The 20,423-nt window shown below is 41.8% G+C and overlaps 1 protein-coding gene across 3 annotated transcripts in view; it reads right to left on the bottom strand.

The window, feature by feature from the left end:
• The window catches only part of ATRN (attractin), a 146,647-nt gene that overhangs the window by 59,323 nt on the left and 66,901 nt on the right, over positions 1–20,423 (bottom strand). For all 3 annotated transcript variants that reach the window (XM_045808244.2, XM_087853723.1, XM_045808246.2), the window contains exons 11-18: positions 18,490–18,574; positions 11,198–11,418; positions 9,094–9,215; positions 8,120–8,258; positions 6,323–6,513; positions 5,826–6,045; positions 4,433–4,618; positions 3,228–3,461 (exon numbers count right to left, since the gene is read on the bottom strand). In XM_045808244.2, the coding sequence (XP_045664200.1) occupies positions 3,228–3,461; positions 4,433–4,618; positions 5,826–6,045; positions 6,323–6,513; positions 8,120–8,258; positions 9,094–9,215; positions 11,198–11,418; positions 18,490–18,574 (1,398 nt within the window). The remainder of the gene's footprint in view (positions 1–3,227; positions 3,462–4,432; positions 4,619–5,825; positions 6,046–6,322; positions 6,514–8,119; positions 8,259–9,093; positions 9,216–11,197; positions 11,419–18,489; positions 18,575–20,423) is intronic.

Here is a 20,423-nt window from a genome sequence, read left to right as displayed (position 1 = left end):
GGCAAAGCTAATGTGACCAGATGCACTTTACCAACTGACACCTGAAAAATCCACCTGAGCCTCGGAGACAGAGCAGGACCCAGGAGAGCAGCAGACAGGACAAAGTGCCCCCTGACCAGTTCCGTGTCTATTCAACCTCCCACCACATACAAAAATAAACTCAAAATAGCTTATGGATCTAAATATAAGAGAAAATATATGAAACTTTCAAAAGAAGAGATAGAAGTAAATCTTTGTGATCTTGGGTTAGCTAGGCACTGGTTTCTTAGATACGATACCAAAAGCACATGGGATAAAAGAAAACACCAATACCCTGGACTTAGAAAATTTAGAACTTTTATATTTCAAAAGATACCACCAAAAAAGTAAAAAGAAACCCTCAGAATGGGAGAAAGTATTTGCAAATCATATAGTTAATAAGAACTTGTACCTAGACTTCATAAAGAATTCTAGGGGTCAATAATAAACAAATAAGCAATTTTAAAATGGGCAAAGAATTCGAGTAGACATTTCTCCGAAGACACAGATGGCCTGTAAGATGCTCGACTTCATCAGTTATTAGAGAAATGCAAATCATAACCAGAGATACCATTTCTCACACACTACAACGTCTGTAATTAAAAAAACAAACCCAAAAAATCAAAACCAACCAAGCAACCAAACAAAAAAAACCAGACCAAGTATTGATGAGCACGTGGGGAAGTCTCAACCTTTTCAGGCTGGCCAGTGAGGCTGAAAAATGGTACCGCTACTTTGGAAAACCCTGCGCCCATTATTCCTCATTCTTACCCCCAGCCCTAGGTGATTGCTAAGCTCTTTTTTCCTCTCTATATTTGCTCTTTTTCGGAGATCTCACATAAATGGTATCATATAATATGCAGTCTTTGCATCTGACTGCCTTTACATAGCATGCTTCTAAGGCTCACCCATGTTGCAGACTACAGTACTTCACCCCTTTTTTCGCTTAACAGTACCCATCGTATGAATTTATCACATTCTGTTTATCCATCCGCCAGTTGACAGACACTGGGCTGTTTCCACTTTTGTTTATTATGAATAATGCTGCTGTAAGCATTCACTGCAAGTTTTTGTGTGGACATATGTTTTCAGTTCTCTTGGGTATATACTGGGCCATATGATAACTCTATGTTTAACTTTTTGAGAAACTGCCAAACTGTTTTTCCAAAGTGGCCTCACCATTTTACACTCCTTCCAACAACGTGTGAGGGTTCCAATTTCTCAAGTGTTGTTGGGGATCTTTTCCTGTGCTTATTGGCCATTTGTGTATCTTCTTTGGAGAGATGTCTATTTCAATCTTGTACCCATTTCTTAATTGGGTTGTCTTTTTACTATTGAGTTTTAAGAGTTCTTTATGTATTCTGGATGTTAGACTCCTACCAGATACTGTATATCATTTGCAAATATTTTCTCCCATTCTGTGGGTTGCCATTTCACCTCATATATTCTTGATATTAATAAAAAGGCACAGACTTAAATACTTCATGAGCTAAACTAGTAGATTAGAAACAGAATGACAGATCCTCTGACATCTTAGAGAGGAAAAAAGGGAACACAGAAAATTTAATTCAGTTTGAAGGGAAAAGACTGGTTTCTTATTTTACATTTCCCTGCTCTGTTTCCTTTTCTGAGAAAGACCTCTTTACATCCTTTGCCCACTTTTTCTGTTGAGCTGACAGCCCTTTTTTTTGGATGGCAGAGGTCTGCATACTCTGGATGATAATCACTTATTATACGCACTGCAGATACGTTCCCCCAGCCTGTCTCTTGCCTTTTACCATTGCTCACAGTGGTCTTTCCTTTACGGAAGTCCTCACAAAGAGCCTTGCTGTCAGTGGCACCGTCTGTCAGACTGTTGGAGATGTTCCTAACCACTAACCTCCTGGGGGTCTTCGCACCTGCCTAACCTCCCATCTGTTCTGGAGGCCCATCAGCATATTCCTGAGTATTTACTTAAAGTCTGAATCAAAGGCCAATTTCTCAGGGCAGCATCCCCAGCAAGTGTAGACTCAGGCTTAGGCCAACTCACGGTCTATTCCTTCTGGCACCAACCACTGGAAAGAAGGAGGAGAAGGGAGCAGAGGGAGAGTAGGAGGGAAGGAGGGAAAGAGGCAGATAAGCTTAATCTTTCCTCTTGCTAAAAGGCTAAATGCCTTTTTCTTAGAGCTTTTCAAGAAAACCTGTATTTACAAATCCTTTCTCTGTTCCTTTGATATGTGTATGTTGTAAATCTTTTAAAAAAAAAAAAAAAAAACTAAATAAACCTCTTGTCAGCACAACAATCCAGGAATGTTTTTCTTAAGGGCCTGGGAGCCATCACTTTGAAATGTAAACATCAAGGAAGGCAGCACCCTGTATCCCTGTCACTTTGGGAATTCAGTCTGGGTGCATTTCTGCCAAAGTGTAACCACCTGCCTGCCATAAAGACACAGGAATTTTTTTGCGGGGGGTGGGGGCGGATAAAGGGAATTAATGAACATAGGTGGCCACCCCAATTACCAAGTAAATTAAGGATAAACTATGAAAGAAGGTACAGCAAACGGTGCTGTCAAATCCTCTCTTATGAAGACATCATTCATCTTCAAAACATTTATTAATGGATTGTATATGCCTGGCTATTTAAAAGAGTGAGATTTCTCTCTCTCTTTGCAATCTCATTAGTGGATTTTGCCTGTAGGGCGCACCACAGTCTGGTTTGATGCTTATTCAAAATAAAACCGTTTTCCTTTTTTTCTACATTTGTGGAGAGGAATTTCTGGGTTGGTAGGAGTTTTTTCAGTTTTCCCCTAACAATTGTCACAATGTATTTTTCAGTAAAAAATAAAACTACAGAACAATATATATTAATCCTAAATAGCATAGTATTCTCTATTTTTAAAATAGTGTCTATATTAAACCATTAAAAAGTTTTTACTTCGAAGAACTGGAGAGGAATTATTCCAGTTTTTATCTACATCTGCAATATTTGTTCATAATGAACATACTTCACTATTTCCACAGTGAAAGCAAAACACCTCACTTGAACTTCTGTGTTTTCACTGACATTAAAAATATTTTTTATAAAAAAGATATATATTTCATGCAAAACTATTTCTCCTAAATGATGTTATATTTTTTTCCTAAAGGAATATAGGAATGTAGCTTTTAAGGTTTTACTCTTTGTAAATAGGTAGCAAAACACTTGATTTTGGATACACAAGACATCTTACCTGGACAATGAATGAACGACCAGTTGTATCTGCTGTCCTCCAGGCACATGCTGGCATTGAGAAGGGGCTGTGGGTAGGAATTCCCTGCAGGGGCCTGAGAAGGCATCTTCACTGGCCCTTTATAGGAGCCCTCTATGCATTTGCCTTTGCCAGTATTGCTGGGATCGGTGCACCAGCCGCAGCCTGGCTGCTCCAGGCAATGGCTGCAGGTACAGTAGCCTGAACAATTTTCAGCTGTAAAAGAACATAAGTTACAATGCACTATTGCACATAGCTTTGGATTCATCGTATTTAAATTACCTTTTTTAAAAGTTTTTTTAAAGTTAATTTATTCATTTAAGTAATCTCTATACCCAAGGTGGGGCTTGAACTCACAACCTCGAGATCAAGAGATGCATGGTCTTCCTACTGGGCCAGCCAGGTGCCCCTAAAAGACTATTCTGTCAGTCAAAATTCCTATTCTAAGGTGATTTCTTAAATGACACAATACATTTAAAGAACCCAATATCTTGCCCAAGGGGTTCCTCCCAGGATGTGGAGGCAGAAAGGACCTCAGCGGTCATCTACCAGAAAGCATTTATTTCATGAATCAGGAGAGGAAGATGTGGAGACATTACATGGATTGAGCAATTTGATACTGAAGCTGGGCAAGCTGTTTCTGTACTCTGTGCTCTATCCTACAGGGCTTGATTTTTTTTTTTTAAAGAATTTGTTTATTTGACAGAAAGAGAGAGATCACAATAGGCGGAGTGGCAGGCAGAGGGAGAGGGAGAAGCAGGCTCCCCACTGAGCAGAGAGCCTGACATGGGGCTCGATCCCAGGACTCTGGGATCATAACCTGAGCCGAAGGCAAACGCTTAACTGAGCCACCCAGGCGCCCTGATTTTTTTTTTTTTTTTAAGATTTATTTGAGAGAGAGAAAGAGATAGAAAGAACGAGTAAGGGGAGGGACAGAGGGAGAGAATCTCAAGCAGACTCCCCACTGAGCACGGAGTCTGACATGGGGCTCAATCTCACGGCCCTGAGATCATGACCTGAGCTGAAATCAAGAGTCGGACGTGTAACTGACGGAGCCACCCAGGCACCCCTACAGTGCTTGATTCTGCAGGAAGGTTCTCCTCTCCTCAGGCAGTCTCTGCCTTGTCCCTAAATGTTCAGAGGCTGACGGCACTGCCCCACCGCAGGAGTAGCACCCCTTCACTTACGGGGGCAGCTGCTCATGGTGTACCACTCCATACACTGGCCAAAAGGGAAGGAGGCCACGTAGGCGTTGGAGTCCACGCACTGCTTCATGTTGCTGCACCACATGCACTCAGAGCTGCCGCTGGTGCACTCTCCACACGCCGTCCGCAGGGCACACGGCGTCCGGCACTGCTTGGCGCTGTGGTTCGCTGGGAAGCAAACCCAAGACAGACACTCAGAGCTCCCGCCATGTTGGCCAAGATCAACGGCCTTTCAGGATGGGTTGTGACCCACTAGTATGTCATGAAATCAAATCAGTGGGCTACGTTAAATGTAGGAGAACACCGAAAACACAGAGTCACCATGTACCGGGCTAGTCAAGAATATTCACACACTTAGGGGGAAAAACTCTTTCTTTTCAAAGAGCATGAAGGACAGACATGAGGGAACAAGCTAATCTTTCCAAAAGCACAGCAGTTCTAAAGCTCCTTAGTATATGGGACTCAGGATGAACTTCAGGGGCTTTATGACCCACCTGAACATGAAAACTTGTATCTATGTACATTTTGGGAGAAGAGGGACCACAGCATTCACGAAATGCACGAAAGCATTCAGGACCCAAAATGGCTGAAAAACTCCCCTACAGGAAGCTTATAAACCATATTTAAAGAGGACTCTTACAGGGCTATGAATTCTTTTCTACACCTCTGTACTCCTCAGATGATTTAGGAGTACCTTCCTAAAGTGAGACACGATGTCAATGGCGTCTAGCCTCCCAAAAAGCACGCACAAAATGCCACCTACTGCATGTGAGTCCCTCTGCAGGATAAGATGCTTGTCTTGGCTTGTCTGCGTGCTGCACATGCTGCCCCCGGGCCTGCCCACGGGAGAGCTGTGAGCCTGAGAAGCTGCTCAGCGTGTGCTCCTCAGGACTCTCCCACAGCGCTGGCATGGTGCAGGTCGGCTTCCGCCTTCGGTCATATAACTGCTCTCTTCATTTTTCTCCCCACTGACACTTTCTGTCTACTGTCCCTGCAGTGACCTGCTTGCTTTTCCGATCTTTTCTTTGCATTTTTTGCTCTTCCTTCCACAGCATTTCTCTGCCAACCTCAAGACATTTGCCTTTCAGAGCAATTCTCAGTACTTTTTATGGTCAGCAAACCAATGAATCTCACTGTTGATTAGAATGTTAGGTTCTCGGATAGCGTTGTTTTTGTTTATGCTTCTGGCTCATACTATTCAGAGCCGGAGACTATTTCCTTCCACTTTTAAGTTCTGGGTTATACTCCGCTTCATATGCTTGAAATAAACACTCCCTCTGTTTTTCCTGACTATCTCACACCTCTCAATAGTTGACTACGCCTCCTACAGTCTCTCAGTGAACTTCCATGATGCATCATTCACCCATATACTTACCAGGCCTTTCACAGACACTACCATTGAGTGGGTTGATGCAAGTTGCAGCCTTCAAGCCCCGAGTACTGGGTTCTGACAAGATTCCACAGAATCCAGCATCACTGGGCTCAGACGGCATCCACTGTAGCAAAGTATTTGTGAATGGGGACATATCTTCCCAGCACCAATAGGACACATTGATCTTCCGAAGGCCAACCCATGGGGTTAAGGTGAGCTTGGACTATAGGCAAAAGAGATACAGCTTTGAATATAAGCAATGTCTCGACCAAAAGAGCCTTCTAGATAAAAATCACTAAGTTACATATACCCCACAGATAAAGGAAAACCTCCCCATCCCAATTCAGCCATGGCAGATTAGGACAGACTGTCATCTCACCCCCTCAACTACACTCACGCACTAGCACTCCACCTGCCGGGCACACCACAGGGAAGCTGCACGGGTGCGTGCAGTACAAGGGTGGGTATTAGAAGCTTAAGTTTTGAGGACGTGAACTCACCATGCTCTGTGATGACTGCATTATTCGCAGCTGCTTAAGGACAAATTCTACCTTCTTCTGGGTTGTAAGAGAAGCCAAAAAGGCATTGTGGTTCCTACAGGACAATTTAGCATTGTCGTAATTCTCCTTGGCAGTAGTAATTTTCAAACAGGAGTTTCCAACCAAATGCCAGCCAATGCCACAGATATTTTCTTGTGTAAAGGAGGGAGGAAAAAAAGTAGAGTTTAAGAAATCACAAAACTACTACATTACCAGGTCGAATTACCGGAAACCTAAAAGGTTTCTGTGATTTGAATTCTGCAGTACTTCACTAGGATGCGGTGAGGGCATCTGACACATTACTAGGGACCAATGCATAATACAAGAATGTTAGACTTCACCAACACTGTCTCCTGGATCTCAAGAGGCATATTCTAAGGTCAACTCTATGTCTTGGAGGAAAAAATCTTAGGGGCCAGTGCTAGATTTCTAAACCCCCGTTTGAAAAACAATTAGGAACAAGACTAAAATCCTAAGAACAGAAAAATGAATATGCATATTGGAAGGGTGGGGAAGAAAACTGGAGGATGGAAATGAGTTGGTGAGTGAACAAGACAACGGTCTTCAAAAGCTGCATTGTTTCACATCAAGTGGAAGGTAAAATCAAGGATACAAAACATCCTAAAAGTGAGGTGGAAAGATTTTTTTTTAGGAAAAAAAACAAAAACAAAAAAACCCCTAAGTGATACAGGTGCAGACTGTAATCTGCTCCTGAGATCGTCCTGAACCCACCCTGTTTGGCTCTGTGCCCCGAACTGCACAGAAGCTAGTATGCTTCCTGGAGGACAGGGAACAAGCAGGCAACTTTGCCAGAACCAAGTACCCTGGAGACACCACCACCGATGCCCGTGACGAGTCAGTGAGGCAAGTGGAAGGTGCCACAGGAAAGGGATCACTTAAGAGCAAATAAAGATCTGCTCTTTCAAGTGTGGCATCAGTGTCCCTACTCATTAAAATGTAGATTCTAGGGCCCCACCCCTGATGTGTACCAGAATCTGACTTCTGACAAGACCCGCAGGTACTCTCCAGCACGCTGAAGTTGGACGCAGCAAGGTAAAGGAAAAGCAGCTCACGCTCACGCAAGCCAAATCAAGTACTCCCAAAGGGCACTGAAAAGGGGCCAGGCAGACCCCGCTGCCCTGTGCATGCTTCCGATGCTGTGCAGAACCACTGACGTCCCCTTCTTGGAAATCCCGGTTGAGCAAATACATCACAGAATTTCTGCTGCGGCTGGCTGGTCTAAGGCCCTCAACTCTTCATCCTGACTCAGATGCCAGAAATTGAGGTCTTCGGGACCAGAGATCACCTCAGGGGGTTGCTGCTGATACAAGCATCTCTCCTCCTTCTTGTCAGAAGATGCTGACGGCCTAATCCCAGTGGTCAGTAAGAAATATTCTTCATAAAGTGCCCCGCAGACTGGCTGCCAAGACTGCTGCTTTCTATTGCCAGGTGACCATAGCAGAGGTGAGGAGTGGGGACAACGGAGCAGGCTTGATGATATGGAGCCAAGCTGTCATTCCATTCTCCAGAGCCCCAGATCATGCTTCACTTTATTTCAAAGGATAGGAGGAGCAAATACTTAAGAACTGTATTTTCATTTTAAAAAATAACCACAATAGTGGTATGGAGGATGAATGAATAAAATGAGTTTGTTCCCTCTGGTGGGTTCAATCTAGGCTGCACAGTATTGGGGTGTGTGTGTGTGTGTGTGTGAAGTCTATGGACCCACACACATCCAGACACCCCTATAAGGCCTACCGGGCAGGGCGATGCACTCCTGATTGCGGGGCTCCCACTGGCAGTTCTGGTCCAGGGCACAGCTCCTGCAGCTGGTCTTCTTGTTACAGTAGTACATGGGGTTATCCTTGGGACAATTCTCGTACCTGGAAATGGAGATCTAGAACACAGTGGACAAAAGCTTTTCTCTTAATCCACGGACAGAACTCATGGTAAGGACAAATAGGCTACTCAAACCAACAAAATCTAATTGAGGAAGCAAACTGCAAATAAAGAAATATACGAGATACAGATGAAGCAGCCCCACAGTGGAAACAGTGTGCTGAAATCTTCCGCACAGGGCATGCCTCGACGCAGCAAGGAGGCAACGTGCTCTTTTAAACACCATGAGTTAACCTGCTTGTCTGTGAGATGGGGGTGTTCAACCTGCTGCTTTTCAAATGCCTCCAGAACAGTCTAAAACTTTTATATTTTATGAACTGCTTTACGGAATCAACTGTCAAAAACTATAGAAGCTGAGTCACTGTATCTTTTTTTGCCCTATAACCTAAATTAAAAAATCATAAATACTGAGCCAAGATATAACATAAGACAAGGAGATTTTGCAAAGTCGCTTGACTCACCTTCAGTCTCAAGTCCTAACTTGCTCCCAAAAGCTTGCACAAGTGGCGCGAGCTCACGGGACAAGCCTCACACCAAGCATGTAGGACCTAGCTACAGCCATGCCTAGAGAGTGGGCAGTACACAGAGTAACAGTCCTGCCTTCTTCTAAAATACTACACACCAATCGTTGTGGCTAGCACGACCTTTGAAATTAGGATGTATATAGCATCCCCTCCTAAAAGAAAACCTGAGCAATAATAAACTCTAAAACTATACCGGAGGTTTGAAAAATACCTCTGGGCCAGTATTGGTATCACACACACCATAATCTTGCACCTCACCCGCCCTGGGGTTTTTTCATCCTCTGAAACCCTTGAGAAGCGGCCCCTGACCTGGCCTTCCGTGCAGCTGTGGTTCACGGGGACACAATGGTCACTGCACCAGTGACAGTCATTGGTGTTGGCGGTGCAGCTGTAACAATCCGTGTGCTGGTCACATCTGTCGTGGTCAAGAGCTATGAAAAGAAGAAAAATTCATCAACTGTGACAGTTTCTCCTTAGAATAAGTCACAGGCCATTTATAGTTGCTGTTGAGCACAATCTGAGACTAAGGTTTAAAAAAATAAAGTAACAAGGGTTGGGAAGTAAAATAAGAAGAAAAACTGGCAGGAAAATAGATCGGTGTGTTCAGGTTAAAACAGTATTTAGAAATAAGTAAACAAAATGAAGAAACACTATTTTGAAACCTCCCTGCCCCCCAAAAAGGTACACAGCGAGGGAAAAACAAAGATAGGTTAATTTAATTAAATGACAATGAGATATAATGGGAGTGGGTCTGGTTCTTTGAATACTTCTCTTCCCAAGAAAAAAAGCAACTAGCTATAGAATGAACACCCAGAGCTGCCCAAGAGCCAAACAAAATAATGTAGAAGACCAAGCCATTCCCCCAGCTACAAATGCAAGGCTGATCTGGACACAGGAAGCAGGCAGCACCACAGAACCCCAAAGGAGACACTAGGCTGAGCTACAATCTACACATGTATGTAAGTCTAAGAGTGCAAGTTTGAGAACTTCTGGGCTACTACAGACTTGCTGCGTCTCCTACTGACCCTAGACAGGTCAAGGTCAGTCAAAAGAGAGGCTGCAGAACCCTGCTACTTGATCTACTGATCCCCTTATGGACATGGCACACGGGGGAACCCATGGACAAGACAAGGTAGCCCCCCCTGCCACACACACAGAGCATGCTCCTTAGGTTACTCTACCAGCCCTGGTCATCACCCGAAGGACTGGGCCCACACAGAAAGCAGAGTGACCAGGGATGCGACATTCGAGATGAGTTCACGGCGAAGAGGTTTATATTGAACCACCTATGGTAATTCAATATTGCTTCCTATACTCTTGCACATTTAATTTGAACTTTTAAAATTTGGTTAAAAAAAAATTTACGGATTTTATTCCTTTGAAGAGACAGTGTAGACACTGTCTAACCCTACCAGGTTCTGGTCCTCTCAGTTCTCCAGCACTCACTGGAAAGTTATCTGGGTGCCCTTTTGGGGATTTATGCTCATCTTAATTTGGAGCATTCCAGGAGAGTGAAAGCTGACTCTATCCACCATAACCCTCAAGGTAACTTGCTACACCAACTCTAACTGTTAAGAAATTCACTCAACATTCTTTAAAATAATTGAAGTGAACAAATATTTTTCTGAGACTTTTTTAAGGATTTCTCAGCTATTACATCACTGTATTATACTGCGCTATATGTCAGAGCAAAAACATAAGAAGCTAAGTAGGCAAGATGAAGAAAGCTTGGAAACCATTAAGGGGTGGTTCTAGAAGCCAGGCCCACTGGTCATCCTCAGCAACTCTCTGTCTTGCTATCACTGCTGTGCCCAACTAGAGAAGCTAGAAAAGAATACTTTGCAAAGAGAACAACTCTAACTCTATCCTCTATTTATTCCAACACAGCTTTCCTGGGTTGGCCCTCTTTATACCATCCTTAACACCAGAACTGCATAATCCAATAAGGTAGCCACTAGCCTCATGTAGTTCTTAATTTAAATTAATTAAAGTTTAAAATTCAGTTCTTTGGTCACACCAGTCTCATTTCAAGTTGTCTCTGGCTAGTAGCTCCCGTACCGGGATAATGCATAATAGTACATTTCCATCATCACAAAAAGGCCCTACTGTATTGCATCGCCTGAGACCAACTGCCAGGCTCAGGAGCTGGTATACAAAATCCATGCAATGCCAAAGAGGTTTTGTCTCCATCATTCACAGACCGCTTCTAGGAGCCACATGGCATGTTCCCATTCACTGTAAAGAGGTTTGCAAAACTATTTTCAAACACCCATAAAGCCTTTGCACCAGTTATTACCAAACAATTTTGGATAATAAAATCAACATAAAAAGTGCACATTGCTAAATACCTTCATAATTCAGACAAAATGAGATTTTGAATTAATTAAATTTTAAGAAAAGAAAAAAAACATACTTCTTTTGGAAAAACATTCTGATTTTAACTTTTCTTCTTGTGCTTCAGTTGCCAATTCCCAGGAGATACACTGAGATGACCCTGTATCCCACACACACCGGATGCCAGGTCCTGCTGCCAGACAAGCAGCTTCGCTCCGGTGCGCTTCACACCGTTCTGAGGTGAATACGAGGATGTCACTGAGGAGGAGACTGTTGAAACCACCAAATATATACATGGTGCTAAAAGGGAAAAAAAAAAAAAAAAAGGAGAGGAGTAGTTTACTAAAAGTTTCTATATACAAATGCATGATATGCTTTTTACAATCTTCAGACAAAATGTCCCCAAATGTCTATCAATTCAGGATGTGATGTGAGTAAAGTGATGTGAGTAAAGTATGGTAAATCCACACAATGAAAATAGCAGTTGGTAGATGTAAAAAGGAGTGAGGACGATTTCTACATAGTGCTATGGATTCATCTTCAGGATATACTGCTATAAAAGGAAATGTAGAGAAAAGTATATATTGTATGCAACCATTTACCTAGTGAGGGAAGAAGGAAAACACACACCCATACACACAAATTCATTTTTCATTTTAAAAACAAGAACAACAGGGTGCCTGGGTGGTGTAGTCGGTTAAGCGTCCAACTCTTGGTTTTGGCCCAGGTCATGATCTCAGGGTTGTGAGATCAAGCCCCGAGTCAGGCTCTGCACTTAGCATGGAGTCAGCTTGGGACTCTCTCTCCCTTGCCCTCTGCCTCTCCTCACCCCTCAAATAAATAAATCTTTTAAAAATTTATAAAATAACAACAAAGCTTCTCTTTATCTTCTTAAAAGGGCTAAAAACAATGACCAACCTAGTAGCAATGAATGTGACTAGTACTTAGATTGTGATATCTAAAAACCATTCTTTCCCCTACCCCTCAAAAAACCCTAGGACTTTTTAGAGGCAATCCCTAAGAAGTCAGGTTTAAACTAAAAATAAGAAAAAACAGCGAGGCAGAGAAAATCAGCAGCGTGCACAGTGGGGAGACAGACTCTAAGAATTAGTCTAGGCAAGACACTAAACAGTAACAACAACCCCCAGTGGTGATGGTGGGGGAATTAGAATCCACATCTGATATTACCTAAAAGGTCTGGTTTTCAACAAAATGTTACAATATATACAGGGGTGCCTGGGTGGCTCAGTCATTAAGCATCTGTCTTCAGCTCAGGTCATGATCCCAGGGTCCTGGGATCAAGCCCTGCATTGGGCTTCTTGCTCAGTGGAGAGTCTGCTTCTCCCTCTGCCCCTCCCGGTTGCTTGTGCTCTCATTCTCTTTCAAATAAATAAATAAAATCTTAAAATCAAACAAACAAAAAGCCAAAAAAGTATGAACTAAACAGAGGAAGCAAACAGTCAATCAAAACTGTCTTTGAGGGGGCCCACATGTTGGACTGAAAAGACAAAGGCTTCAAATCAGCTATTACAAATGTATTCCAAGAAAACTATGTCTAAAGAATTAAGTCAAAATAGGATATCAATGACTCAACAAGTAAAGAATATCAATAAGGAGACATATATGATAAGAAATAATTAAAAGGAAATTCTGGAGTTGAAAAGTACAATAAGTGAAATGAAAAATTCACTAGATGGACTCAGCAGACTTGAGCTGGCAGAGGAAAGAAACAGTGAACTTAAAGACACATCAATAGTAATCATTATAATCTGAAGAAAAGAAATGAAAAAATATCAAAGAAAATGAAAAGAGCTTCAGAGACTTGCAGGACACTGTCAAGTAACCAACATAAACATAATGTGAGTGCCAGAAGGAAAGAAGTGAGAGAGAGCAGAAAACACACTTAAAGAAGTAATAGCTGAAACCTTGCCAAATTTGATGAAAATGATTAATCTAAACATCCATCCGTGAAGCTCAACAAACTCCAAGTAGGATAATCACAAAAAGATCCATGTTTACACACATTATAATCAAAAACTGCTGAAGGCCCAAAACAAGGAGAAAGCAACAAAAGTAGGATAACTCATCACATACAAGAGAATCACATTAATATTAATGGCTAAGACACAACGGAGGCCAGAAGGCAGAGGAACAAGATACTGAAAGTAATGGAAAGAAAAAAAAAAGTCAAACAAGAATTCTCTATCCAACAAAACTATCCTTCAAACATGAAACTGAAATAAAGACTTCCCCAGATAAACAAAGACTAAGGAAATTCTTTGCCGTCAGGTCTGCCTTATGAAAAATAATAATGTAACAATAACAGTTGAAGACTTTAATATCTCACTCTTAGTAAGAGAACAACTAGGCATAAAATCAACAAGGATGCACAAAACTTGAATAACATTATCAACCAATCTGACCTACTGGCATCTGTGGAACACTCCACCAAACAGAGCAGCACACATATTCTTTTCAAGGGCATATGGAACATTTTCCCAGGGAGACCATATATGCTAGAGGCCATTAAAAAAACCTCACATTTTTTTGTTTTTGTTTTTATTTTTTTAGGAAGGAAATCTTTAAAGTATGTTCTCTGATCACCAAAATGGAATTAAATCATAAATCAACAGGCAGAAAATCTGTGAATTCCACAAATATCTGAAAAATAACATATTCTGAATAACCTATGGGTCAAAGAAGAAATCACAAGGGAAATTAGAAAATATTTTTAACTAAATGAAAACAAAAATATGCCATTTCAAAATTTATGGGATGGGATTAAAGTAGTACTTAGAGATAATCTTAACAGCTTTAAACACATATATTAGGGAAAAAAAAGAATCTAAAATCAATAACCTAAGCTTCCACCTTTAGAAAAAGAAAAGCAAAACTAAACCCAAAGCAATCAGAAGGGAGAAAATGATATTAAGAAGAAACAATAAAATATAAAAAAATAGAGAAAAATAATAATAATAAATAACAAATAATAGAGAAAAATGAATGAAATCAGAAATTTTTTCTTTGAAGGATCAAAAAAATTGACAACCCTTTAAACTGACCAAGAACAAAGACAGAAGATAAATTAACAAAATGAGGAATGACGAAGAGACATCAGTATTGACCTTAAAGAAATTAAAAAGCATATAATGAAATATTATGAACTTTTATACCAACAAATTAGACAACTTAAATGAAACAAATTCCTAGCAAGACTGACTATCGAAACTATCTAGTTCCTCAAAAAATTGAAAAATAGAACTACAATATGATCTAGAAATTCCACTTCCGGGAATATATCCAAAAGAACTGAAAGCCAGGACTTAAACAGATATTTGTACAGCCATGTTCATAGCAGCATTATTTGCAATAGGCAAAAGGAGGAAGCAAAGCAAGTGTCTACTGACAAAAGAACGGATAAACAAAATGTGGTATACATGTACGAGAATATTATTCAGTCTTAAAAAGGAAAGAAATTCTGACACCTGCTACAACATGGATGAATAAACCCTGATGATATTATGCTAAGTGAAATAAGCTAGCCACAAGAGGACCAATACTGTATGATCCCAACAAAGGTACCTAAAGTAGTCAAATTGATGGAGACAGAAAGTAGTGCACTGGTTGCCAAAGGCAGGGGGTAGGGCAGAACGGGAAGTTACTGTTTAATGGGTGAAGAGTTTCAGTTTTGCATGATGAGAAAAGTTCAGGAGATGAACGGCAGTGACGGCTGAACACAATGTGTGCCACTAAGCCATACGCTTAAAAATGGTTAAGATGGTAAATCTTGTGTTATGAAAATTTTATCACAATTTTAAAAAATCTTTAAAAAACTGCTTAACAAGAAACAGAAAATCTGAACAGATAAACCTATCACAATTAAAGATGGAATTAGCAATTTAAAAATCTTTCTAGGGGCGCCTGGGTGGCGCAGTCGTTAAAGCGTCTGCCTTCGGCTCAGGGCGTGATCCCGGCACGCCGGGATCGAGTCCCACATCGGCTCCTCCACTATGAGCCTGCTTCTTCCTCTCCCACTCCCCCTGCTGTGTTCCCTCTCTAGCTGGCTGTCTCTCTGTCACATAAATAAATAAAAATCTTTAAAAATAAAAAAAAATAAAAAATAAAAAAAATAAAAATCTTTCTACAAAGAAAAGCCCAGGCCCAGATGAATTCTACCAAACATCAAACACTTAAAGTGTAATACCAATCCTTTACAAGTCTTTCCAGTAACTAGAGGGGGAAAGAATACTTCTCAATTTATTCTGTCCAATATTAATCAGACAAATATATCATTAAAACCCCCCCCACAAAACTACGGAGCAATATCCCTCATGAATATAGACAGGACATTTTTGAACAAGGACATTTTATGGGTGATGGATATGTTATCTTTTTTTTTTTTTAAGATTTTATTTATTTATTTGACAGAGATAGAGACAGCCAGCGAGAGGGAACACAAGCAGGGGGAGTGGGAGAGGAAGAAGCAGGCTCATAGTGGAGGAGCCTGACGTGGGGCTCGATCCCGTAATGCCGGGATCACGCCCTGAGCAGAAGGCAGACGCTTAACCGCTGTGCCACCCAGGCGCCCCCAGATGGATATGTTATCTTGATTGTGGCAATGATTTCACAAGTGTATACTTATGTCAAAGTTATCAAAGTATATGCTTTAAGTATATTCAATTTATTGTGTATTATCAGCTCTACTTCAATAAAGTTTTGTTAACAGGCCATATATGCAGAATCATACATATTCAAAACAAAAGCAATTGTGTAGTAGCTCCAGGGAAAGTTCTTAAAATGCTATCGTGGGAGGCCAATGCCAGCAAATGATGCAGTTTGTCTCACAGGGTACCCTGGGCCATAGCTGCCACATACATGTTATCTCTGTGCCTCTTGTGTGACATTTGCTTGGACATCCTCTATCTTGCCAACCACTGTGCCAGATTAGAACCTGAAGAAAGAGTTAGGCTGGGGACGATATACACAGGAGACACAACACTATCCTTAGACATAATCATCTCTTGCAAAAATCTGAAGAACAGAAACAAGATCATTCAGCAGAAGAGATAGAGAAGTGGATTCCAGATAATATAAAGGAGAACCTACTAATAACTGGTGTCTACAGAACAGGAAGGAGCTTCCTTCTTAGGTGGGTTTTCCATCCCTCTACATGTTTAGAGGGATGACTGCATTAAGTGGAAGTTCTGAGCAGATGACTTCAGGATCTCTTCCAACTCTGAAATCCTATGATTTGCCAGGAAGTTTAGAACTAACCCACAATGAGGCATCAAGTAATTCACTCTCACTTGCCTCAATTTCCTTAAGCATAAAGATTTTTGTGGCTAAGTATCTGTTATATACTATATCTAAAAATGGACACATTTCAATTACCAAAAATGACCCCGATGTTTAATTTTTAATCTCACTATTGGTTTAGTATCACGTTGAGCAGTCTGGATTCAACTAGTCAATCTGCTGCTTAAACCAAATGAGCGCCACCCCCCTCCCAGTACAGCTGGTGTTTTCAGCAATTCTGAATCCATCTGGTCACACGTTGCCTATGTGAGGTACGCAGAGCCCTTCCAAAAGGCCTGGAGCAGGCAAGTGAAAGCAACAGCTGCCTCTACACAGCCCCAGCGCCTCACAGCCAGCTCTTCACCCCACCTCCCTCACAAAAACCACGAGGACAACAACCAAGTGAGGCACGGCTGACCCAAAGCTGCTGATCCACTACAACAACCACCACTTGGAATACGAAGAAATGATATCAAAGTTTCTCTCAGTAAATTCTTTCACAAAATGAAACTAGCCATGGCCTCTCTCGTCATCTGCTGTCCCCTCCCACCCTGCCCCGTACACACAGATGATTCACAGGTAGGCCCCAACACACCACTGGAATTACACAGAAATGAAAACATTATTATAAGTCAGGCAAGCCATTCCTAATTTTGATTCGTGGTTCAATTATATCGTATGGTAAACTGTCATCTTCTCTGAAGTTTGAATAAAACCTTAGGATGTTTTAATAGAAGATTCATTTATTTGCTAGTTACCATCCCCATACTAAGAGCTGCTACAATTTAGCTAATGCTTATTATGTGCCAAATACTGAGCTAGCAGAACCGGGGGCACAGAGATGAATAAAGCAGAGGCCAGGCACCCACCGGCAAGGTGATGACAAAACAGCCCCACTGCTTTTCAGATGAAAGCGTCAAGAGAGACTCACTAGAAAACTTCAGGGTTTTCCTCACTGAGGAAGTATCAGCCTCCAATTCAAGATGACACTTCAAATTAGTAAGGGTGTCAATCTATACTATCACATGTTCTCACAGGAAAACCATGTTTATCACTAAATTGCAGCTGAGTGATTACTCTAAAAAGTTGTCACCTTTTCCCAGTATCTAAGTATCTGAATTTTGTCAATTCTTTCTTCACGACATCGCAAAGACATGGCTCATCTTTTCTAATCCCAGGTCTTCATCTCATCTTGCATCATTAACAACAGAAATTTTGAAAGCCAAGGGAATCCTAACACAATGTAGGCATTATTTAAGTAGTTTCAGGATTGCTAAGGCTCAGAATTTTAGAAGGTGAAATAGACAACACTCAACAACTGAAACAAAATGGGAAAAATTAAGAACATGATTAGGCTGTTTAACAAATCACAAATCTTTATTATTTTTTTAAGATTTTATTATTAAGTAGTCACAACCCTGGGATCAAGAATTGCATGCTCCACCCACTGAGCCAGCCAGGTGCCCCAACAAATCACAAGTCTTCAAAGCACACTGTGAGGAACAGGCAGAGTGGTCATTCTGGATCCCCCTTCCCCAGGGGCAGATTTATTTAGCTCGGGGCCAGGCATTTTTGAGCGATGAAACGAAAGGCAGTACAGACTTCAGAATATCCAAAGACTACAGATTTATCTATACAAGGCTTCACAATTTCCCCATCTCTGTTCCTCAATCTTATCCCACCATACAAAGTGCCCTCTCTCCATTTTTTTAATCTCTCCTTACCACTCAGATACAACTATGAGAAACCTGACAACTCAAGTACCGCAAACAGCAGTGAACAGCTGGGGTGGGGGGGGTAAGACAGTAACTGCACAGAACTCCCGTTGTCCCATTCATTTAGACGGCACCTAACATAGCATACTTCTGCATGCTAACAAAACCACACCAACAAACTTGGCATCAGAAGTAATTCAGACATTTTAAATATAAATCGGGAAATTCAGACCTACATAATTCTTTGACAAACTAATGGGCCCACAAATAACATGGAAGTCCAATTCCACTTCCTCATGTTCGAATTCACTTACATTTTAAATGCAAGAGAAAAGGAGCAAGCGCTTCTTCAGTTAATTACCTGTTGTGTAAGACCGCTGAATGGCCAAATCTGTTGACATCATGGTGGAGATCAGGTCTGGGAAGCACTGACCAGCGATCACAAGCTAGGAGCAAGAGAAACACATTTCAGAAGGAACCGCTCTTCATAATCAGGAACTGGCATCTTCTTTGGGGAGAAGACTGTGACAAGCACAACCTCATAAAATGCATCTCTCGGTTTTTCTTAATCACGCCATTATTTCTGAGGTAAAATGGGCAACAGCAGAGCAGCAGGGCATGGAAGAAGGGTAGGACGATACGGCAATTCTAATTCATGAATGCGTCCAACATCCATGACACTCACGTCACTCATGGTGCTCATCAATTTTACCCACTAGAACACTTCCTAACTTGGGTAAATTATATATTTTTCAAAAATTAAGTAAGTAAAATACGTGTATTCCTAATTATTTTCCACTCCATATTGATTTTCCCAAACTCAGTAGCTAAAATAGGAAAATACAGGTGGAAGACAAAAGCTACCTAAATAAATAAAAATAAAAAATTCAAACTTCAAGTCCTTTTCTAGAACCCCTAGGATCTACTGATTTTCCTTTGTTCTGACCCATGATAGCAATTCTCTTCTGGACCTTAATCCAACTGGCGCTGCAGAACCCTGCCAACCTCACCCACACTCCCTCTCTGAAACACTCGTTCACGCTCACTAAGCAAACGCTCTTCAACTCAATCCAGACCTTTGTTCAACCTTAACAGCAACAGGTTTCACTTCCTTCTCCCCAGCCTAAACTTCATGGTCTTCTTCACACAGAGAAGAGGCCATCAACCCTCATAGCTTCCTGCCCATCCGCCTTGCTTCTCTCCCTAAAACCACAGGGTGGCAGGGACTCCTTCCTCTTGTCCCACCTGGCTTTTACCACAGCATTTAAATGTGCCCGTGGAGGCACTCAACTACGCCTTCTCTTCCCTTCACAGAGAAGTGGGTTTTTTTTCTTTTCTTTTTTTTACTAAAACATCAACATTCATGGTGTACATCTCACCTTACATTACTGCAATCTGGATTACTCCTCCCTGTTTAGAGGCTAACAAATGACACCTTTGTTGCTAAATCCAAAAGGCTCTCCAGTCCTTGTTTTCCTTAAGTCCTCTGCAGCCAATGTTAACCACTCCCTCACAGGTCACCTATCTTGCCTCACGTTCCTCCTGCTTCTCTGACATGCTTGCACAGTCTCCAATCTCCTTCAGACTTTTTATCCATCCATTCTCTGGCTTTCTGATCACCCCTAGAGGCCCGCCCCTGCTTGGGACTTCCCACTGACCTCTGTATGGCTTGGTCCCACAGTCATCTCCAGCTGAACATGCCCCCAAACGCATTTTACTCCCTTCCTCCCAATCTGGTCCCTCTCCTTCTACATCTAGCACTGGTAAAAAGCACTGTTTACCACGGCCATACGAGATACCTGGCAATACGATGTGTACGCCTCTCTCAAAACACACCCCAACAATCCTCAAGTTCCCAGGAGTTCTCAAACCCATCTCTCTCTTTACCCTCGCTGCCACTTCAACAGCCTTGACTCCAACCCTCCTCAGGACTTTGCAACAGCTTCCTAACTCCTATCTTGCCCCTTCCCAACTACTCACCAAAATGCCACAAAGAGATCTTCTTAAGATACAAATACGAGTCCATCAGCTCTTCCGTCAGATTCTTCAAAAAGCCCAAATTCCTTAGCATGACGTAACAGGTCTCTCAAGATCTGACTGGTCTGCTAGCTGCTTGCTTCTTTAGTTCTGCCGGAAGCCATTCCTCCCCCATGTGCAACTGATACAGCCGTAACTACTCAGAGGCCCCAAGTACGTGGCAGGGTCTCTTTTCGCCTCTGTCTCTCTGTATATGGGCTTCCTTCACGTGGGAAGTGCTGCCTAACTTCACCTAGCTGACTTCCTCGGGACCCCGAC

The sequence above is a fragment of the Ursus americanus genome, chromosome 22 (genome assembly GCF_024610735.1).
Source record: "Ursus americanus isolate L20-20 chromosome 22, mUrsAme1.1.p, whole genome shotgun sequence".
Classification (NCBI taxonomy): Eukaryota; Metazoa; Chordata; class Mammalia; order Carnivora; family Ursidae; genus Ursus; species Ursus americanus.
This window is presented reverse-complemented; position numbering and strand designations above follow the sequence as displayed.